Source organism: Galendromus occidentalis, unplaced genomic scaffold (assembly GCF_000255335.2).
Source record: "Galendromus occidentalis unplaced genomic scaffold, Mocc_1.1 scf7180000076870, whole genome shotgun sequence".
Lineage (NCBI taxonomy): Eukaryota > Metazoa > Arthropoda > Arachnida > Mesostigmata > Phytoseiidae > Galendromus > Galendromus occidentalis.
The window spans coordinates 484,973-508,782 of NW_003804859.1; the positions used below are offsets into that span (position 1 = coordinate 484,973).

At 50.7% G+C, this 23,810-nt stretch overlaps 1 protein-coding gene and 1 pseudogene across 1 annotated transcript; one reads left to right on the forward strand and one right to left on the reverse strand.

The window, feature by feature from the left end:
• Positions 1-13,300: 13,300 nt before the first annotated feature.
• On the forward strand, positions 13,301-14,107 carry LOC100902537 (phosphatidylinositol transfer protein alpha isoform pseudogene; annotated as a pseudogene).
• Positions 14,108-17,504: 3,397 nt separating this feature from the next.
• LOC108863748 (endothelin-converting enzyme 2-like) lies at positions 17,505-19,551 on the reverse strand. Its single transcript, XM_018638286.1, has 4 exons — positions 18,631-19,551; positions 18,225-18,341; positions 17,855-18,109; positions 17,505-17,753 (listed from the first exon to the last, which is right to left on the reverse strand). The coding sequence occupies exons 1-4, from the start codon at positions 19,549-19,551 to the stop codon at positions 17,505-17,507; spliced, it is 1,542 nt and encodes a 513-aa protein (XP_018493802.1).
• Between the last annotated feature and the right edge of the window lie 4,259 nt (positions 19,552-23,810).

Consider the following 23,810-nt stretch of genomic DNA (forward strand, 5'->3'; position numbering starts at 1 on the left):
CTTGGACCCCTACGCCGACATAGGAATCGTGATCGAAGTGCACGAATAATGGAAAATATCATTTTCTCGATGTGTCATCGTCATCCTTCGAACAGCTCTCCCCTGAGAAAATGTTTGCTAGTGCTTTTCCTGGCAGAGCTCCCTCTCAGCTTCAGAAATGCCAGAAAGCGAGCGCCGGAGTGCTGCGACATCTTGAGTCTTGAGTCCAAGGATCGCGGCGTCAGGGAACCGAATTAAGAGACAGGTCGCCGCCTTCGGCAGAGACATCTACACCACTGAGCTGTCTGTCTGATGGATTGGGAGACTCGTCCGTGTAAAATAAGTCGGAACTTCAAGATGTTCCATCGACCTGGCTAGTTGAAAGTGCTTCCGCCATGCCCCCGCGAAGCTAACATCAGGATTCCTCGTCGTTCCCGGGAGACTTCGAAGGGTCGCCTTCCCCTCCTTACGTGTAATTGGTCTCTTCGTATGTGCTCCAAGCTCAAGATTACTCATTCGTAAGAACGACTTCGGGCTTGACCTTCGGGTTTGCTTCTCAAGGCTGACATCTCATCCGAGATTGACGAGCTTCGAGTTCCCCGGCGGAACTCCTATAGCACAACAGATTCCCTCGTGCCCTCAATATGCATGAGGACGATGCAGTTTGCACGATCAGGCGTTTGCAATGCTGCAGAACGGGGGAAATCCAGGGGACCTCATCGTCGCGTCGCAAACTGGAAAACGCCCACTTTGGGAGACGGCGGATCTTTTCGAAGATGTTGGGAGATTCGTCGCCGGTGATCTTGATTCGAATGATATATTAATCAAATTCCGAATGCAAGACGCGTGCTTCGAGCTCGGGCTCCAATGACCGATCGAAGCTGCTGTCTACATTTCGCGCATATGCAAGTCAGCGGTCGCAATCACGGCGTCAGCTTGACTCGCGCCGCAATCCTAATTAGGACGGCGATAAACATTATCGTCCGGCTGAGGCCGTATTCCCGCTTCGGCGACGACGTTCGGGGGGAAGAGAATTGAGACCCGCCTCCGACCAACACCGATCAGAACAGCACATCCTTAATTGAAAACGTCGACTCTGCACATCATCATCTGCACCGTTCCCAAACGCGATTTTTTTCGCGTTCGATATCATCCAGATCCCTTATGGAGGGTTCCGACTCGTCGATTAGAATAATTCCCGCGAACGAGAGATTCCGCAAACGCAGGTCAGGGTGGAGTCGTGGGGGGAATCTATTTGAAAGACTCAAGTGCCAGAAAGCATTTGGGAAGGAATTCGATGGGCACAGCAGGTGAGCAGCAGGTGTCGCTGTGACGGCCGATGAGCGAGAGCGTATGAGATTTCCGGCTGAGCTTCCGTCCAGCTCAACTAGGACAACTCCTCGGTCCCAAATCGCTGATCTGTCCATCGCTACCGATAGCTCGAGCCTCGAGTCGCAAAGCAATGTCCCCGGACGGATTTCGTCCCCGACTAAGCCTCTTCGTTCGGAGTAGGACTCCGCGCTCAGGGGAATGCATTTAATGGTGGATAATGGTGCGGTGAAATATGGGCAGTAACAAGGTGCCGTCGGGAATACACTGCATCCGTCGCTGCTGCTGCTTACGCTCCACCCCGCTCGCTCGGCTTAGTGACTCGAATGGGGTTCCGGGCTTTCGAAAAGCCAGCCACTGAAGCTACTCGCTGCCGCAATAGCGAAAAGGCATAGTGGAAGCATTTATTCTCGTTTAGGGACGGACTCGTGACCGAATCGCTTAGGTAAAGTTTTTGCGCGCGGAGTGAAAACTGATTTTCGACATCGATTGGGAACGAATCGATTATTTGTTTCTTCGGATTATTCCGAAATTTCCAAACACTCGACCCGGTGTTCGGGCACTGCGTTCATTCCGTACGCCCGAGACAGGATTCGGATTCTATCGGAATTTTCATCAGTGTCGTCACTCGGATTCGACGCGATCTTGCGTCTAGCTTGAGGTTTCGCGCTGCTTCCCACACCCGAGGTGAGACTTTTCTCCAGCCAATATTTCGAGAATATATCCACTGATATCAGATCTTCCGGTGATCAAGATTTCTCGCCACCTCCCTTTGATTGGTGAGCGGCGCAACAATAGATTTCGGCTGAAGCTACGGTGAGATCAGATTGGGAGCGGGGAAAACGAGGATTCCCAAACTGACGAAGAATTACGAAAGTCAGCCGACGTATTCCTGATCAGAGCCACTAATGTATGTACGACAAATAGACCTGGGACAAATGGACCATTCGAAAATCGTAGATCCCTTCGGGATGCCGGAAACATGAATCTTGTCCGTCTCGATATACTATGTGCATCTAACCATTCCGTCTGAGAATACGTCAAGGGCGACCCGTGAGCCTTGGGTCTTCATGAGCGCCATACAATGCGCGAGCGAATTGTGCTAGGCATCCTTCTTCACTTACGAAAACCTCCATCGGCGTTACATCTCTCAATCAAAGACCAATTCCAGAACCTCCAAATCACATTTCGTAAAGACACGTTTCGAAAGGCTCCCTTAGTTTTTTTGCGAGCATTCGCTCGTTCTCACTTTTATGTGATAATTTGGCGCAATCTTCGCCCATGAACATGCCTCTCGTCTCACAACCATCAGACTCCTTAGGGAAAGCGATGCGACCATTTTTCCGCGGGAAGTCACCCGTCTGATACAGCGACCTGGGAAATTCATTAACGAAGTTTGATACGCGGTTGAAGAAAACACAAAGAATAATGAAAGAGGACAACTGCATGATCATCAAAGGCGAGATCATCGTCGTGGTAGCCATGTTCATACGGCCGGACGGAACCGAGTGCTCCACCGACATGACCGAAAAAATCGAAAGATGTCTGAGCATGGTTCATAGAGAGGAGGAAAAACCTCCTTGTCGGAGACTTCAATTCAAAGCTCAACGAATTCGGGGGAATCGCAAAGGGTCTCGTCGAGGGCGATCTAATGACCTGGCACTCCCCGATACGCATGGGCATAGCTGGGCTTACTCCGAAAACGACCTAGAAAAAGTACGAGAGGCACATCATGGTGGAGATCGCCCAACGGAAGCCATACTTTTGGCTGAGGCTCGAACTTTCCATCGGACCGTCGTGTCCAATTGATCCGGACACTCTGAGCGGCCGCTTCAAGAAAATATTGGCATCGTCGAGCACCATTCCGGCAGCAACACCCTGTTATTCCGCCGCATGGACAGGAACTGGAGAATTGTGGAGGAACGAGCTCGAAAAACCCTTTAAGTCTGGCGAGGTCTATGAAGCGATAATGTCACTCCCCAACAATAAGGCATGCGGCCCAGACGGAATATAAAATGAGTATCTCAAAGAAGCACTCGGACTCCTACCACTATTGGTACTATTGTTCAACAGATGCCTGGATAAAGGAGCACTCCCACCAGAATGATGCAACGGTCAGGTGATCATCATCCCCAAGTGCGAAGAGTCCCCAGATGACCTTAAATCTTGGAGGGGGGTCACCAACAAAAGCTGCATTTACAAGCTGATGTCCAGAATGATCCTGAGGAGAATGGTCCCGTTCCTCGAGTCCTGGGGACTCATCCCCGATGAGCAACGCGGATTCCGTGAAGGGAGGTCCACGTTTTCAGCATGCGATTTATTCCTTGGAAATGTGAAAGAGGCTTTCTCAAGAAGGCCTTAACACCTCCACGCAGTGTTCATCGACTTCTCGGCAGCGTTCGACTCTGGTTCCAGAACACTTACACTTGACATACTGGCCGAGGGAGGACTACCAAGAAGACTACTCGGGCTATTCGGTGCAATGCTACAAAAAAACGTTATCGAGATCGACGATGGAGTGACCCTTTCGAGCAGAGAGAAGCAGATGAACGGTTTCTGCCAGGGAGAGAACCTGAGTCCAACGCTGTTCTCCGTCCTAACCGGCCGCTTGCCCCAGACCATTAAATCGAAGCATCCACTCGTCAAAATCATCCTGTTCGCCGACGACATAGTCCTATGCGCCGCGAGCAACTACATATTACCTGCAGAACGCTACCCGTACACTAGCCGACTGTGTCGGGACAATTGGGCACTCAATGAACTACAACGAAACCGAGACCATGAAGTTTCGAAGAGTAGGACGTCTCTGCAAAGATGAGAAACTCTTCGTCCAACGGCACAAGATCGAATACGTAAACAGATTCACATATCTAGCAATCACGAAGACGACATTCGGCTCCAACTTCAGCCTACACATCGCCGATAGAATACGGAAGGCCCTCCTGGCTTTCTCCTCGATCCCAGCACCCCAGAACCTATCGTTGGAGACAGCACTGAAGCTGTTTCAACTGAAGATCGCTCCTATCGCGAGCTATGGTATACAGGTGATTTGGGAGCACCTGCAACCCCGAGATCTCACGAAACTCAACTCCGTGAAAGCATGCTTTGTCAGAAGAGTCCTGGGATTGCACAACAAGACCCGCAACAAGCTAGTGTACCTGTTGGCGGCACTCAATTGCTATTGTTGCTACTACAGAGCTACAGCGGACGTTTGCCCTGCCGAGAACAGAGGCCGTGGCGAGAATCGAGGAGGAGTGGAGCCAGAAGATCGCCGAAGTGAGCCAAGATTTCCGACGCTCCCCCACAATGTGCTCAGACAATCGGATGGAGGGAAACTGTACAAACAGACACGTGATCACCAGGTATAGCGTCAACGGATTCCACCGTATGTTGTGTCAAAACAGACTGTTCCATGAGGCGTCCCCGACGTGTATATGCAGGCTGTGTAACGAAGAGTGGAATCTCTACCACGCAGAGCAGTGTGTCGAAGTCAATTCCCTGTCCTAGCTGTCAAAATTAATTGACCCACGGCTATGAGCCTTAAGGGAGAAGAAACTCTTGTTATGTCATGTTATTTATGCACATATAGTTCTTGACACAATCAGTGTGAATAAACCAGTCGAATCAATATTCGGGTTACATTCCGTTTCGCAGGAAACATGAAGTTCCCAAGCTCCAGAGATATGTCGAGAGCAGGGAACTCTGGAAGGCGCGAGCATCGAGTACGAAGCTCGCTGGCGGGAATTTGGTCCCGATGGACTCGTGGGCGCAGCAAGCGATTGTTATTGAAGGCTCTCGGTCGAGCGGTTCACAGCTACACGAGCGTGTCGTCGTATCGGTCGCTTGTACGCTCACTTCTCGTTCTCACAGATGCATTCCACGATAGTCACTTGTCAAGCGGAGTCTTCGACACCGGTGGTCTCACAGGTTGTAAAGCGTTCGCCATCATTTATCGAAGACTCCTAGCGAGCCTTAGCGACCCGACTCGATCATTCGTGTTGGACCAAACGTTTTTGTCCGACTCGTCCGACAAACTCGGTTCCTATTGCCGGCAAGCTGTTGGTCAGCTTACCGAGCTTAGGAACTCGTTCTCGTGGGTTCTCATAAAAATGCCACGTCAATTTTTTGTTCGCCGGAGATCGGAGTGTTTTCCCCCGCAGAAGTCCCACTCGTGTTTGTCGGAGAAATATTCTCTGCCGGTAAATTCGAGTTCATGATTTGCCTACCGAAGTTCTCGGTCTCGCCGTGCATGGCTGCTCATCATCGTCACAGAATTCCACGGCTTCCCCTCTAACGGTGACACGAGCCCGGTATGCAGCAGGCTCATTCACTTAACGAGCAGTTTTCACGCACCAGAAATTGAAACAATGCGAAAGCTCTTGAATGGAGCAGAGTTAGGAAGGTGGAGACGCCCGGTTTCTCCGACGGTTACTGTCTCCTTCTCCATGTCGTTCAGTGAAAGTGGGACGAGACGAACTTCCGAGGTATAACGGTCAGCTAGAGACGTTGCCTGTGACTGGAAATGCGGCAAAATTGAAATGAAAGCGCAACGTCTTCGATCAGCCTCCCCAATCTTTCTTCCTCGGCGAACGAAAATCGGAAGCCCGAGCTCCCCTCAAATTGAGAGTCCTCAGTGAAAGTTCCGGGGAGTCGCTTTCGGAGTGGGTCAACTGTTGCTTCACGGTGGGAAAATAATTTTTGAGCGATGATGCTCGGTGATAAGTTGCTTGTTATCCGCTCATGTGAGTTTTATTCGGTGAAATATCAAACTCATTAGGGACAAGCGGCGCTCACGTTTTGGCTCCTCCATGACGCTGATGCCGCTTTCGAAAGCAACACTCAAAACCGCGACTGCGAAAGACATTTTGTGTGATGTCTATGCAAGCGAGCGAATGTAATCCGCAGGCGTGTGTGTTTGTCATTTCGGCATTAGTTTTTCCCCTCTTGGAAGTTAAAACTTCATCTACTCATCATTCCGTTCCCGCAGGGGAGCCGGCATGCATCTGGACAAATAAAAAAGAAGAAACACGAGGAGAGAAAGCGTCCCGTTTGCCTTCAATTTTTTTTTCCGTCTGGAGTGGTTTACCATCTTTCGAAGGCGAACACAAGAATTTTGACTGCCAGAGAAGGATTGCGAACATGAAACGATTGCCTGAAAAATTATGTGCTTAGTTCCAAGGAAGCCCCCCGCGAACCGGAGGCTCATTTATTCGCTTACCAAAAAAAGCGCAATCGACCATAACCAGATTGATTGACCTCTTCCCGATGAGGAGACTTTCGTCTGAATCTCCTAGCTATCCATCCAATTCCTTCAAGTTCTTTTTCGGTGAATCGAACACAAAACCTGTTCCATTGACCTTGACTCCGCCTTCCAGCTAAAGGTTCAACCTGACTCTAGGTACGCTCCTCCAACCTGTTGACCTGCCGATGAACAGGTGATCAAAATAGACAACAGCTGTTCCAGATCCGCGTTAACCTGACCGTTTGCGACAGGTGAGCGAGTCCCGTGAGTTGACCCAGAGCAAGAGTTTTTCTTTCTCAGTTTCGTACTTTCGTTTCTACGATCGCTCTACGGGGCAGTTACAAGGGGCGCCGACGCCGCGCCGTAGACAGGCGATGTTTGTGCCCGCTTGCCATGGAATGCGAAAGGGCCCCTCGACGGTGCTGCGGTGCCTCCAACGCGCGAACCTTCCTGACTGGCTGCGCGTCCGACCGACCGAATGACTGACTCACTTGACGGCCATCCGACGTCGGTGAAGACCTAATAGATTTCAAATGGAGCGGTACCTCTCTCCAAAGGAACTTATCGGAATAATAGAATTTCCAGTGCCATGGCAAGCGACTGATGGTCTCGCTGCATGGGAGGGACATCCAATACTGCACCGAATTTCGGCTGGATCGGTTGTGTCTGTTCATCACATACATGAAATTTTCTCAGAAAATTCGGAATGAAAGCTTGAAGCTGCGCGGATTCTCCATTGTTGACCTTGGGGAGCTTGGCCGGAATCGACCGGCGGATTTATCCGCTATAATAAATACTACAGCGAACGCAGGAGAGAGGCGAAGCCTCACGCTGACGGCTCAACTCCATTGTTTATTGTTCGCCGTTATATTTCGTCGATCATTCATTGATAGATAATGAATCGGTTCCCCATTAAATTCATCGATGGCGCGCTGAATACCGACGATTCACGTTCGAAAATCGACGATTCATCGGAGCGAAAGCTCTCCAGCGGAGAAAGTGGGCAAATCGTTCGGATTTGTCTTCTCGGGTCGACTCTGCGAATTTCGTCGGATTCCACGGTCGCCCGAGAGAATTTGATAATCAAGAGCTGCTCGAATGTTCGGGAATGCTACTGCTTTCTCTGACGGAGCGTGATGGTGGAGCATCCACTCGTTCTCGATGGCAGGCGAGCGGAGACGAAGCGGTTTGAGTAAATTAAGCCCACTGAGTCATGATTCGGTTCGAGGACCTCATACGAAAACTCCGAATTTGGTGTGTGTCTTGGCCTACGCAGAAATTAATTCCGAAGAGTTTCTTCCGTAGACTGCTCCAACGGCGGCAGCGGCGCGAGCGACCACTTGGATCCGAGAAAGCTCCGCGCCAGACCGACCGACTACGTAATCACCGGCACATTGGTCAACACTCGACGGAACTCTTCAGTTGAGATCGCATCCCCCGTCAGATCCGCGTGTTGTTGGTAAAGGCAGACAGAGAAGATTCCCATTTCATGCTTCCTCCGAATCTGCTCCTTTCTCCCCGTACGTAGAGGGAAGGAGGTCTCGAAAAATACGTAGGGTGCGCTGACATGCAGCGATGAAAGCAGACCAGTGACCGATTTCCCTTACATCGTCAACTCCCGCTCGTCTACCTTAAAGCCTCGCGATGGGGTAACAACTTCTCTCGTTTATGTACTTGCTTACAGCGATCAACTCTACTCGATGATTTTGAGCATTGGAACTTCCTACAGAACGATGCCTTGAAGCTCCGTATCTATCTCTGTGATTTCCGGTTGGGAACAGAGGAAGGAGACTCAAAATCTGAAGTTTCCACGAATTCCGGATCGCTCGAGCCCGTAATTCATCCTTCTCAGAGCGAGAGTAGCCCATGGCTAGCCGGCTAGAAGATCTGAGCTGGCTCGGCTCCAATAATCCCATGGGAATGGCCTGTCAGCCTGTTCCAGAGAAAATATACCGGACGTCCCATTACCAGTACCGCCAGACATCGTGAGCCACCTATCGTTTCTCGAATCTAACCGACCCCGTCCGTTCAATGCTAGAGATCGAGCTCCGTTCCGAGGTACGTACTCGCCCATCCGCATTGTATATAAGGAGTGACTATGATGGGATCTCTTGGACTTGGACTCGAACTTCGCTGATATTACTCGACATGATCAGTCGAGGGAAGGAGCTGCAACGTTTGACTTCTAGTCGACGATCTTCGGCGACATTTGTGCATGAATTTAAATGATGGATTGACCTCTCGCCGCTGTCTGGAAAACCATCGCTCCTCGAAGTTCTGACTCTGCTGGCGGCGATGATGACGAGATGTCGTGGCCAGAATGGCCTACGGTGATGCCGGCACTGACGGAAAATATCAAAAAAGCTTTATGTCTGACACAATGCTCATCCGGTGCGCGAGTGGTCCTTGCTGCTAACAGACCGCGAGTCAGCGGACCGAAAGTCCGACGACGATAAGCGACCGACCGACCGTCGAGCGGTGATGTCTATGAAGCTCCCGTTTCTGGTACAGGACGTAAGCTACCGTGGAGACTCGGTCGCTGGCGATTCGACGTCGTCAGGTCTCTTTGTGTGTCATAGGTTGAACGGGGTCAACGTGTGCATTTTGTGCAATAATCGCGAGCGCGCACGCCTCTCAGTATAAAAAGTAGCCATCGCAAGTTTCGGTTGGATTCAGCCCGAGCTCGTCCACATGACGTTCATGACATTGGTACATCTCACAAGGAACCTCCACAGCGAATGCGCGCATGAGATCTGAGTGGGCACGAAAAGCAGCGTGAGGATCCACATAAAAACTTTGCTGGCATCGTGCAGCAGAAAAAATCGCTCGGCAGAAAATGCATCTGCATTGAGGGAAGGCGGCGCGATAAACGTCATGAATTTCTTGTAGACGTCCCCGAAGCGAAAAACTAGTGATTTCTCATGAAATGTCTTGAGGTACGGCGACGCCGGCTACCTGTGCGGTGAACTTCAGAAGTTTTTTTGCTTTGAGCTTCGTACCCATCAGAGCGAAAAATCGACAGATTTCGCGTGTACGCTTCGATGAGAGACTTCGGAAATCCGGGCGGAAACCTCCTCGCTAGACAACCTGCGCGACAAAGAGTTCGAGGTTTCATGGAAACAATGAGCATTACAAAATCAACGAAACAGTGGAAAGTCGGAGCGACAGTCAGACGTGCCCACGTATCCCGGGGCACGCGGAAGAGAAACACCAATGGGAGACGAAAAACGACAACGTTTCAAAAGTTTAATTTGTGTCCTGATGGTTGGCGGCAGACAACTTCACCCATCAGTCGGAAAACTCGGTGTATTTTTTGCGCAACGTCGAGCAGTCCGGCGCCCTTGAGCTGTCACAAGGAGCTCCGAAAGTCGTCAGTAGATGGCCCAGGCGAGTTCGTGAGAGAAAATATTCTTCGGGAAACAGTATCTCGCTGATCCGCAGTTGATTTTATGCAAATTTTCAGCGAGAAATCAAGCGTTCTTCCGACCGACCGCCGCGCGAATGTCAATTTGCGCGTTAGGATTATTTGTTTTCTGGAATACCGTTTTCTTTATACGAATTGCGGCAAGGACTCGCTCAAGAAACGTCAGATTTGTCTTGGTCGTGGTTCTCGAGTCTTCACTTTGCTTCCGAGTCGTATCCTGGCGTCGCGCCGCGTGTGCAGCGATTCGAGCGAGATGTATTGCGTTTTAAGAGATGGATTTATCCCCCAGAAGTCATGCATAGAACCGCTTCCCGTGGTGACTTCTGTGAGCATCTCTCGCCCGGAATTCCCCGGAAGAATTCCATTCTCATGAAAACAGCTCGTTAGTCTTAGTCTGTGGGAATGACTGTGTGCAATTAATCATTCCCTCACGACACCGCTCTTATCTTCTTACAGATCTTTCCGCGGACCTTCCTCGCGGGCCGAGACAGCTGGGAATAGAGAGACGAACGATACTTTTTCCACCGAAAAGGATCGAATTCTGATCATGGTCGTCGGAACCTAGCCAGCTGTTTGGTCTGACCCTTCTCGAAATCTCTCGAAAATCCTCCTTCGATCCGATACCGATGTGTTGATCGTCGAGCGGTCGAAGTCGAATCGGCCTTTGGGGTCTTACCATCGGGGTGAGACATTTTGTTGTGAATTCTATGCGATTGAGCCGAATACTTGAGCATCTCCTCAAGGAGGTGTTAATGGAGTATCGGAGGGCGCAGTTCGGACAGTGCGAGGATGCATATTCGACGAGATAAGAGAAGCAGAATATTCACAACCGAACGAGGCAACTCGGAATGGCGTCTCATCGCCCTTAACAAAAGGTGCTCTTTCTCTCGGGAAATCGAACGGTTCCCCCATGACCTTCGCGTCGACTGTGCAGCAGGCGTTCTCTCTCCAGTCGCTCTCATGAGTGATCCAGTTTTTATCCCCTAATCCGGCAGACCGGCACGCGAATCGGCAACGAGGTTTAAATTCTTGGAATATTCGCGTGCGTCTACGTCTACCAATACATAACCGGTCGAGTTATGTTCCTGGGGCATTAGAACATCGAAAGCATACGTATGTTCCCTCAGCGATCATTTGGAATACTAGCGAACGATTTCCTCATCGACGCTATTCGTTTACGGAGCATTTGAGCGAGAATTGTTCGGTCGTAAGAGGGTCGGCGAACCGAAGGAATAAGAAGCTCCAGTCGGTGTTTTCTCGTTGTGTAATCCTGCTACACTGCTTGCCAGACTTGACAATGCCAAAATGTGTCTCATTAGGAAACATTGCTCCGCTTTTATCACCACATATACCCGCCCGAGGAGTGACCGACCACCCGCCAAATCTGCGCGTTCATTTGTCAGTGGCGCCACGGAAGTCTTATTGTTTCGGCAGTCAGTTCCAGGGGGGGAAAGCGAGAGGAAAAGAATTTGGGTAATTGTTACCACACGGAGATTCGAGGAATAATTGAGACATTTTCTAGGAAGCGCACGAGAACGGAAACTTTCCTCCGTGGTATTCGGAGGCGAAGGGCCGATGCGACGTAATCGAACGTCGATAGTAGTAAACCGAATCTCGGATTGTTTGGCAATCATTCGATCGTTTAGGCAAAGAAGATTCAAGTGGGCCCCGGCTGCATCGTAATGCAGGATCCTCCGATCCCGCGGCTAGCCGTGTGTCAAGAAATGCTATGACCACCAGCTGGGACCCGTAACTTGCGGATGTTTTGCGATTCGATTGACGAAACTCGGCTGTGCGAAACGACTTGGACTTTTGCAAGTCATGAGAGGATGCTCACCAATGAGTCGAGTGGTCAATTCGAGGGATGGTCATGCTCTCAGAATATGGTCCGCAGGCTTCACGAGACTCCCCAGCTCGTTCGGATGCATTCGAGGGTTTGTCCTCTCTGAGATTATCGGAATGCTCCGGGAGATTTGTGAACCTGCATCGGGAGCGAGTGCCACGTCGAGGATCGCTGTCCCGAATCCAAAGGCCACCTCTTCGAGAGGGTTCAGCTAACTTTGACCGGGAGAGAACCAAGGAAGCTCCAGAGCGATTCCGCGAAGGCCCGCTTGACTCTCAAGGTCTGTGTCGCAGGGGATAGGATTCTCGCGGATGGTCGCAGTGTCCCGAGTCCGCCTTGTTCCCTTAGCGGGATGAGCTGTTTCCATGCTGAAAGGAACAAGATATCCTCAGAGCGAAAACCGCAACAAGCCGATTCGACGAATGAGCGACGAAGAAGTCGGGCTCCTCTAGCTCCACATTTGCGCTACATGTGTAGAAGTCCATGAAGAAAGTGTCCACTCGATCGTTTCAATTTTCGTTCCTCCGACCGACAAGATTCTCGGGATAGGATTCCGACAAAGATATCTAAGGTCACATTCTCGATGAGTTAAGACTATTGGACTCTTTTTGCAACGCCCGTGAGGCGGTACGATTAGCTCTTAGATATTATCTCCCTGTTACCTCCATTGAGCTCTCGAGCAACAACACTGCTCTCTGGCTGCACATCGTCTTTCCAGTCTTGCCTATTGAGGTATTCGAGCTGCTTGCAGAGCTGACGACGTTTGCATCCATGATCTTAGTATTCTATGGCTATGGTTCAGAATAGGACTCTCCCTATTATCTGATCATCCTCAGGGAAATCCTCGGGGGTGGAGCCGTTGGCAACATTGGCTGGCATTCGGAAGCGAGCTCCGCAAGCCGCAACATTCTTTGACTTATTCGAGAGCGATCGTTCGCATAGACGTACGACCTGGTCGAGCTTCTTGTTTGGCGGTCTCAAGCCAAGACTCCGACTTCGGAAAGGAGCGAATCGCTTGTTCGACAATACCGGAGTATCGAGGGTATTTATATTCTCCCGGAAGAAAGACCTGAATTCTAAGTCCCGCGTCGGTCTGAGGATCCATCCATTTCCAAGCACGACGAGCCGACCGCACGCGAAGAAGGCCGGGGGAGCGCGATAGACGATCGAATGACTGTTAATGGAGGCTAAACAACGATTTTGCCAGAGAGAGCCCAGAAGTCGGGAGCATTCTACGACATAGAGCTTCCGTGAACTTCTACCGCGCTCTACCGATTGTGAGTTGAGACACGGGGAATTCTCCTCTCGATTGCCTTGAGCCCATCTCTCAACCCGCCGGCGCCGCGCCGCCAGCATTGAGAGGCTGATGCTGGTGGAGTACCTATTTGAATAACTGCGGTCCACCTTCTCCAGGGCGCTGTGACCTTCCCAAGAGGGAATCAGTCCGAGGGATCTAGCGATACGGCGAATTTCTTCGGCGGCCATGCGTATGAAGGGATATCGCATACCGCTCCCCATGACGCTAGACGAGTATCGGATCGGACAACTCTTCACAGTTGCCATGACGTCCCTGGAGCAGACGGGAGGAGGGGAAGGGGTCGAAGTACTGAAGAATGAGTTTTTCGACAATATCCCTCTCCTGGGGGGGAAATTCACTAAGGGCCAATACACGCACAAGATCTACCATTGCTCGACGAAAGTGCCAAGAGCCATTGCTGCAATAGCTCCCAAGGGCTCTTTGATCATTCATGAGGAATCCTGGAATGCGTACCCGTACTGTAAAACGGTTCTGAGAAATCCAGACTACATGAAAGAGAATTTTTTCATGTCAATTGAGACCATGCATTGTGGTGATGGGCAGGAGGCTATAAACGTTTTCGGACTCACATCCGCTGAACTGAGCGCGAGGAATGTCGAGCTCATTGATATCGCGTCATCGGTCGCCTCCAAAGCATCGGAAAATCCCGCTGAATTCCGATCAACGAGAACGGGACGCGGTCCTCTGGTGCCCGGGAAGTGGATGCATGAAACGAAACCGCTCATGACGGCGTATAAGTTGGTTCGGTGTGAATTCAAGTGGCGTGGACTGCAAAACATAATCGAGAGGATAATTCTGAGTTTCCAACGAAAAATTTTCCATGTTTTTCACCGAAAACTATTCTGTTGGATAGATCGGTGGCACGGTATGACTATCGACGACATCAGAGATCTAGAAGAAAAAGTTGCGACAGAGCTCGATGCCCGTAGGAAGGGCGGATCGATCAAAGACGCGGTAGTTGATGTCTCCTGAGATTCATGAATCGACAGCTCCGAGCCCTCCTCACGTGGATGAAAATCATCAATAAATTGCGGAGTCAAACCAATATTCGCTCCAAGGCGTCTTGGGGAATTCCGGCTGCGAACGGCTGCTGACCCGATCTCCTGAGCGGCGTCGAGTCGTCTCAACAACGATGTTCCGGATCGCGGTCATGTTAGAGCGCCACGAGGGTACGTAGAGCGTTCGTGATGGGGAACGACCAAAGACAAGATCTTACCCATGGGAGAAGTCAGGCTGGCTTCCTCACCACGGTGAGGGGGTCGTTATGGCTCCGACCCTTCATCGATGGAACAACACGGGATGGCTCCGTCGTCACGAAGCGGGGATCGGTATGAATCGAGAACGATCCCAGCGGCAACCATTCACACATGGGATTGGGATACATGGCTGCCGCTTATCACGCTAGCTTTGTCCTCGATAGTCATGATCCTCCTTTTCACTTTCTACGTCCACATCCGAGAAAATGAAGTCGAGCGAGTTTGCACTCGTACGTCGTGCAGACAACGGAGCAAGATATACGAGGGATCCAGTAATCGATCTGTTGACTGTTGATCCATGCGGGAACTTCTTCCTCTTCGTTTGCTCGGGCACTCTCCAGAAGTATCAAAAGTTCGATCGAGACAAAATGCTCGTCAATCCGTTAAAGAAACTCGAACTCTGGATCAACTCGTTCCTCCTGCGGAGAGTGGAAGAGATAGGGAAAGCCCTCAGCAATGATGCTGCCGCAGAAGAGATCCGGGTATCAGAGTTCGAAATGCTGAAACTCTTCGACAGCTGCATGAATTCAGATAGGTCGCGAAAGTCCTCTGAGATTCCTTCTATTCTGAGGAAGGCACTCAAGGACCTGGGAATCGACTGCTTCGGAGCAAATGATTCGTGCACAGACCTCACCCTACCTCTGTACAGCACATATCTGCGTCAGGACACGCAACAAGCTATCGGAGATCATTTGACCGTTGAAGTCCTTTCGACGCTGAACGATTATCTCACTCAGCGGAACGATCAAAAAAGCTCGGTGTCTGAAAGGTCATGAATGCGGGAGAGCCTCCGAGGATTTCTGTATGACTGTCGTAAGATTTTTTCCTGGCGATCCAATGAATCAGACGAGATCTTCGCGATTCGACCTCTCTTCAAGTTTCATGATATTGACTCGGGGGTCGAATCTTGTTGGTCAGGATTTCGAAGTTCGAATCCCTTTACAGATACGAAAACTCGTACCTCTGACAATTTTCTCGGTGGTTGGCCGAGCATTGACTTCGGACTAGGTACCCCAGATTCACGACGCGCTATCGGTCAGCGTTGATCAAATTCGCTTTCGCTGAGGTCCGCAGCGGAAATTCCAATCCTTATCTATATATATAAAAACGTATGTCTTATTTGAGTTGTCCTCTCACCGAGAATCAAGGGTTTCATCAAGGGAAAGACGGGAATGCGCAGGATTTCTTATCGGCTGGACCACTATGAGGGGGCGGATTCTTGGGAGCTCCTGAGAAGTTCATCGGGGGTTGCCGTCATCACTGGCCTCTGTCTTTTCACTAATGAATCTCGCTGAAAATCGCTGTAGCCGTGAAGGGTATCGATTTTCCGGAGGACATATCTAATAAAAGCGGGGGCGGGAAAGCGGGGAAACGGGAAAGCGGGGAAACGGGAAAGCGGGGAAACGGGAAAGCGGGGAAACGGGAAAGCGGGGAAACGGGACGCGCACCCAGAGCACGCGCGACCAAAGCAAGCGCACCCGGAGCCAGCGCACTCGGAGCCAGCGCACTCGGAGCTAGCGCATGTGTAGTGAGTCTGGCGATACCGAGTCGCCGCGAAGCGGCGACCGGGAGCGCTAGTCATCTATAATTATCCATTAAAATCCTTGGGCCCACCCCTCATGGGATTCTCTCTCGCCCGCAGACAATAAGAAGTCAGACCTGGATGGAAGAAGAAACCAAACTGAACCTACTCAAGAAAGTGGCAGCAATGATAGAGCACATCGGATATCCTCCCCATCTGGATCATTGGGGAACGACAGAACATTCCGTCGTATTCGCACGACGAGTTTCCTTGAGAACGTTTTACGGTATTATAAGAGCGCAGCTCAGACTGCTGTGTCGTAGTACGACAGGCCAGCAGTTCGTCATCGACATCACTGGCCGAGCTAACTGAAAACGGTGGGGAACATGGCGAAGATCATCGCTAGGGTGTAATCGTTGGGTTGATCATCATATTCATAACGCTGAAAATATCCTCTCCAATCCCCAGAGGGTGAACGCCTTGTACAGGATGCACATCAACGCGCTGGTGACCCCGAGTTCCCTCGGCGGCTTTCCGTTCTACGATGAGAACTTTGACATCTCGCATAGCATTGGATCTTAAGGCTTCATCCTAGCTCACAAGCTCGCGCACGGTATACTTTGGCCCGGGTCTGAATTAGATGAATTGTGCTTGTCTAAAAAACTTTGGGACGAGCGGAGCTGGGAAGTCATCGAGGTAAGAGTCGCGATCACATCTTTGCCGACTGTGATTTTGTCCTAGAGCTTAGAAGACCTTGAATCATCATTTCGGTATGCTTTAATGAAAGAGGGCGGGAATGGGCAGTCCTGGCCGGATGTTTGTCCTATCCAGCTAGATCTCATCGGAAGGATAAGTGGGGAAGTCCTCGGGTGAATAAAGCTCTCGAGGTCACCGAATAATTGGTCGACTTCCAAACCCTCATTCCAAACTTCGACGGGCTCTTGCAATTTCCGAGGAGCCATCGTCCCTCGGGAGTGTTGTTCTCCTTTATATCGGTCACTGATGGCATGAATGCTCGAAAGCAGTCCTTGACGAGCGGCATGGGACAGGTGCGTCCTATGGAGCACACCACGAGACGGAGACTTATACTTAGGGTCTGACGTCAGTCGAAGATCCGACATGGCTTCTGCCGGAACATCTTGTCCTTGCTCGTACACCCGAAGGCTCTTCTGAACTTCGTTGTGTGGGCCAATCCTACGTTGATTCTAGCAAAGGCGAAAGGATGACCGTGAAAACCGTGCAGCATTTTACGGAAGAGGCTTGAAGGTATCGCAGAGCACCAAGGATACGCAAATCTCACGAAGAACATCTGCTCTGAGGTCAGCCCAGATAATTCAGGTGCCTGCATCCTCTCTCGCTGAATCAACCCTTGCCAAGCTTCGATGCTAACTTGGAGCGCCAAGTGATCCGCCGTGGTCTCGCCGAGAAAACGTCTGCCAGATATATCTCTCCCGGGATCGAAGGGATTCGATATGTCGAATTGCTTCGAGAGACATCGCGATCTCCTCTTGAGAAAAAAATCAAGTGGCATCACTTCAATGATACTTCATGGCTCCCATGTGCACCACTTCTCTCGACCCATTCAATTGATTTAACGTGAAGGGTAACTCACGAGGAGAATATTCTCGGACTCAGACGACATTGTCTTCTCGGGAACTCCAAAAGGTCCGAAGGCTGCTCCGTAAGGATTGAAGCCATGACTCATCTCGTGTGCGAGAACGAAGGCGTAAGTCGCCATCGTCCGAGACACATCCAGAGTCTCGTCGTAGAACGGGAAGGCGAGCATCGTACTCGGTGAAAGTAGAACATTCAGAGGCGACACGTAGTAAGCGTTGACTCCCTATCAAGAAATAAAGTGATCAAATCAAATTAACGAATTTGCCCAGGCTGGTTATCAAGAGAGGATTATGGGAGCAGCATGGGAATCGGGAAACGTCTCACGGTGATTTCGAGCTGTGGCCAGACACGTCGGTCGCGCAGAGCTGGTCGATACAGTTCGGAGAGTTTGGCATCTTGTCGAGATTTCAGCAAACGGAGAGTGTTTTCAAGGAAATTCGACGTGAACACCGCGCTGACTTCCGTCGGCTCAAGCCGATCCAAGTGAGGCGGCGAGCCGATGTGATCGACGATAGCCGAGAGCTTATCCATGAGCTTATGCCTTGTTCCAGAATCCATCCAAGTTTGCCGACGGAGAACCTGAGCAATTCACAATATCGAAAACCGACGAGGAGAAATTTTGCTTCGATCGGAGCTTGTTTCAATCTCGACTCCGCTCGAGGAGGAGCAACAGCCATAGAGAATAGTCGCAGACCTTCGCGTAATTCAGTTTGAGTGAACTTATCAGGTAGCGCGTCCTGATCTCGGTGTACTCGGTCGTTAATGATCTCCGGATCAAGGAAAAGTACGTGAATGGTAAACTTTTCTGAGTCTGCAATGCGAGGTTCGACTCATTCCTACATCTCCACAAAAGCTGTAAGCGCTCCTCATCTCCTTGGGATCCAGGATCAGCATCGGGACATCGCCGCCGCTATGCGGGAGAGACGGATGCTATTCCCTTTCCCACAAATCACCCAAATAGCTTCGAGAAGTAAAGATACTAGAGCGCAGACTTTCCGATATCGGAGTTTAGCGCCGATTTCAATCTATCTGAGCATGATGCAAAATCCTGCACGAGGTAACCATCGATGCTCCCGCATCGGATCCTAGAGCTAACTTACCAATCGGCTGCATGATTCTTCTGTGACTTTGCTACATTTAGCAAGATCGCAGGAAATACGCGTCGCTTCGCCGCCGATGTGGCGACTAAATCGTTTCAAGAGAGCGGAGCCCAAATGATCTTGGAACATCCTCCTGTATGAGTCGTTCAGGTATGTTTGTAAGCCAGCGATTGCTGAGGCTGTACAAGCGTGGACCCTGGTCCCATCGGTGAGAACGGTGAAGTCATCGAAGTACTCTTCGAGTATTTCAGCAAGGGGCGTTCGGGTGGCCTCTTCTATATCGCCCAAAATCCATTCGTCGACGTAATTCATCTTGCAAGAAGGCTTCAGGGAGAAGAGCGACACCACCTCACTCACGAAGACTCTGACTGCCAATGAATTCACGCCAACTCTCTTCTCGGTTCTAACGTCGAACTCTGGAATCTCTAGAGCTCTCAATAATCGTCGCATATTCCCCGATGTGAAATTATTTGGCCGGTCTCGGACTAATCTCTCGAAGTCGGAGAGCTTGCGACCGAATCGAGCCGCCAAATCGGACATCTCCTGTGCGTCGAAGTCATTCGTAGACATAGCCTTAGATTGCAGTTCGAATGGGAAGTGACCAGCCACGGACATGGAGAGCTCCGCGGCATCTTTGTTCACATGAGGACCAATCGACACGATCTCGTCAGCGAGATCGAGGCCGTACTGCAAGCTTGCCTTCAATTGTCCTCGAACCGGGGCAGAGCTCTCGTGAGTCGCTCCATACCAGTCGATCCCCAGATCTTTGAACAGCTTCTTGAGCACGACCAGCGATTGCTTGTAATGCTGTGTAGATGCCGACTTGACGCAACTATCGAAAAACTTGAACATTTCGAACTCGGACTCCCTGAGCTCCGACGCCTTCGCATCATCTCGGAGCAGCTTTCCGATTTCTGCCATGCGCTCGAGAAAAATCGATTGCAGGATGCGCTCAAGGTCAACCGAACGTCCGACCATTCCCCGAGCGGAGTGCTCGACTCTAGATTTTCGGAGTTTCCGGTGATAGCCGCCGCATACGAAGCGGTAGAAATCTTCGCAGGGTCGCACTGAGGGATCGATTGATTTCTCGTATGCCTCTCGCCAAAGCTGGGAAGAATCGTTCGGAATCAAGGTATTCGGCGTCGCTTCCGTCAGCTCAGACGAGCTGGGGGTATTTGGTGATTCAGACGTCGGGATCTCACCAGGGTATACGATAAGGACCAGAACTATCGTAGCCGAGAGAAACAGGAAAATGCCGCTACATATGCAGAGGGAGGTGCCATCTCCAAGGGGAGTCAGCATTTCATCCAGAGCTCCAGTCGCTCGATGATCAGAGCCACGACTCATGTTGCGACAGCAGAGAGCACCCGCACCAATACCACGGGTTTTGAAAACGGTCCGATCCTCGATTCCGGATGGGAATAACGACGTTACCCGATGTTCCGATTCCGCTTCAGACCGGTTGGAGCTGTACCTTCCCCATCTAATTAGGCCGTCCTCGATTGGAGAATAATCATTATCATTACCAATTCGCGCCGAAGAATAGGGCTCCGTGATGAAAAACAATGAGAGAGCGGAGAGGCAGAATGGTAACACCCTTCCTCAGTACCGGATGAAACCCTCGGTTTGCGACGATCGGAAAAGAATGACAATCAATCAATGAATCGATCAATCAGATTGAGCGTCGCGACCCCACCGAGGTGCAATGTTGGATTGTATCTTCAGTGTTTTCATTCTCAGTTAGTGTCGGGGGGTGAAACGAGGTGGGCTCTGGCGGCATTCCTCCGCGGAGTCCATCACCAATCACCACGGATCACCCCTCCTCAAAACATCTCCTCTCATGGGATTGGTCCCAATTGTAAAGATATATGATGATACGAGATCGCTCTTGATATGTAGGAGAGTCAAAAGTCGGACAGTCGCTGTTGCTCTTCAGCACTAGTCAGTGTTGTGATACATTCCGATCTCTGAGGCAGATTTCGACCCACTGCCATCTCGAGTGAAGAAGACAATTCGAAGACGCCGCCAAATCCTCGGAACTTCGAGCAGCCGAACTCCAGGGCGAGGGTCGGCGCGCTTCTCGTCGTCGAGCGTGCTTTGTTTTGGAGCCACTTGAGTTCATTCGAACAGTGGGTGTCTGTTCCGAGATCACTTCGGTTGTTACGGAGTCGAGGCTCTCCGGCAAAGCATGGGAGTGGAGCTGCAGAACAAGCTTTCCGTGACTCGGAAGTAACTTGACCGCTGAATCGTTCTTGTGCCTCGGATAAATTAAGTGACCATCCCGAGAAATCTCGGAGCGCTCGGAACAATGGAATCGGATAAGCGAGAAGATCCCGATGCCACAGAAGAAGTCGCTTCCGTCTCGCGCCCGAACAGGTATGAATACCAGAACCATTTTCTTTTACTCCGGCACCATCGGTGATTTAAAGCACTCTGCCGTGGGGAAAACCTCCATGTCCCTCACGTTGACATCAAGGCAAACTTTCCCCGCAGGATTCACTTTCTCGACCTCTTCGATATAATCCTACAAGAAATTGTGGACTTCTTGGACATCGAAGCCCTCATCGTTGTCGGTCAGGTCAACGCTCGATTGCGACGGCTCGCTCTCAATTCAGTGAGAAATCTCAAGATACAGAGAGTCACTCCAGCCGTTCTGGAATTTCTGCGCGAACACGGATCTCTGGTACGACGACTGGACCTCTCGAACAGCAAGTCTCCATGGCCCGAAGTGGCCACCGTCATCGGGATGTGCCTTCACGTTAAGGAGCTGAACTTGAGCAACGCTAATCAGGGATCCTTCAACGACCTGAACGTAGGATTGAACGAATTAGAGAAGCTCCACCTTTCCATTCTGTACCGGACTACGAACCTCGAGTGCGCAAAATGGCTCAAGGAGCTCCACATAGACCTGAGCTTCTTCCGAGAGACCGACTTGATCAATCTTCTGAACCTGTGCTCATCTATCGAGGTTCTGTTCGCGAACCTTCTCGGGATGGGACGGGTTAGCGAAGAAACTGAACCCGTCATGATCGCTGAACGCTGGAGTACGCTCCACACCGTGGTTTTCTCGCGACACCTCAGCCCGAAAAACTCGGCTCAACGTCTTCTGCGCAGAATTTTCGCTCACAATCGCAGCCCCGGCGTCCGCCGATGGATAGAGCGGGATCAGGTCTGCTACATATACGAACACGGACATTTCAATGGAGAGGAATCCGTTGCCGTTCCTGCGAAGGACTACAGAGTGAAGTATTTGAAGCGATTCGATTTCTTGTATTTGTCGGATGATCAGAGCTTGCCGGAAATCTCGGAACGACGCTGGGGCCCGCCTCGCTGCATCCGTGTCGCGACTCTGCGGTGTCTGACGCTCGACTTGAACGAATACTTGACGACCGCTCTCAGAGAGCTTGACATAAGAGGATGCCACGGCAAGTTCTCGCAAAGTTTCCGACTCGGTCTTCTTTCAGCATCGCCCTTCCTAGAGAAATTGGTGTGCAATGTTTGTTTTTTCTTAAGTCCCAGAAGAGGGGATAACGACCCTGACATTGTTTCGTCTTCCCGGAGAGTGATGCGAAAGATGAAATTGAAGCAGCTATTTGTGCGGGGATTTTGTCACGAGTGGGTCAAACAAGTCAATCATCCCCGAGACGGCTCAAACTGCAGCCGGTGTAGCTCAATTGTTCGAGTGACATCATCCGCGCTGGTAGGCGTAGAGGACTTAGAGTACCTCGATGAAATGACCTTGCAATACGTTAATCTCGGTCGTTCAGGCTTTCTTAATCTCGCAAACCCGAGGCTTCGAGTCCTAAGACTACGGCTTCTTCGGAACAACAATTTCTCAGTTTTGCACAAACTTCTCCAAAAATGCCAAAATTTACGGTACCTCCAACTGGAGGCTCTTGATTTGCCCCTGCACTCGGTGGCGCTTTGGAAAGCTCTCTCAAGAGATCCGAGCTTGAGACAGGTCTGTCTCCGCTCGGCAACGAAGTTCATGGCTGGTGGAACCGATGAACTCTTCAAATATATCAGGAAGGTGTTCCTCAGACTGGAGCACACTCATGTGCACACTCTCGATACCAAACGGAGCTCTGGTGTTATAAGCTTCATCTGGAATTGCTTCAAGACTTTCGATTTCCAGAAAATCCAACTTTCGGAAGACGAAACGCTGCCTCCGCCGTTCGAATTCATTTCATGGCATGGCTCATCCGAACCCGGTCGCGGCTTGTGTTTCCCCGGAGCGTCTTTGGGAGTCGCGCTGCCGAAGACCTGGCCTGTAGAGTGATGTAGGAGATTGTGATGTGACTAGGTACTGACTAGTGAGAGCACGAATAAATCGAGCGTGGAATATCCTTAGGTTGGTACATTCGCTTAGTGATGATCACATACGAACGAATGGACTCCAGAGGTGTCGGATGACGAAAACGTTCGCAAAACATGTACATCCATTCGGCAGGCTCCGCGGCGATGGTAGACGGACGCAGGATCCTTCCCAGATGCTGTCATTCGTGTCCCATGCGGAATACCTATATGTGAATACCTATAATGTAGATCTATTGTATGCTTCATCCTTAGAACATTGAGGCGCACAACTGCATACATTCATTCATTCGTTTTTCTATCTAATAAATGGAATGTCATTCATTCATTCATTTCCAAGTCTTAATCTCACTTGATTCAATTTTCTTCGAATAAACCGAAAGGTAATTCATTCATTCATTCCCGCGATCAAGTTCGAGGTGCAATCAAGACGGCATGTCCCGATGCTCGATGCTCCTGTGAGTCGTTCCCGGAGAGATTCATGGAGGCCTGATTCGGGATCGAGTTTTCGGCTACGATTCTCGTGACAAGCTACCGACAGGAGGGATTCATCTCTCTGTTTTGCGGAACGGAAGTCCAATGAAGGAGCGAAGCATGAACAGAACGACCCAAACCGTCCCGAGTCCAGTGGACCGCAGGTGCTACCCGAATAAGAGACTCCCAATTTTGGCATTTTTTTTCGCTCGGATGCTCTCGTGCTCGCACTTTTTCTATCGATCTCGTGAGCGGAAGAAATCATCTCGCTCAATCTCTATCGGCTCCGCCGCAGACCTGATTTCGCTGTCTTCGGGTGATGTGGATGACCGCGCGGAAACAGCTCAGAGGCTGACGCTCTTGGTCAATATCGCCTGGCTTATGTCGATTCA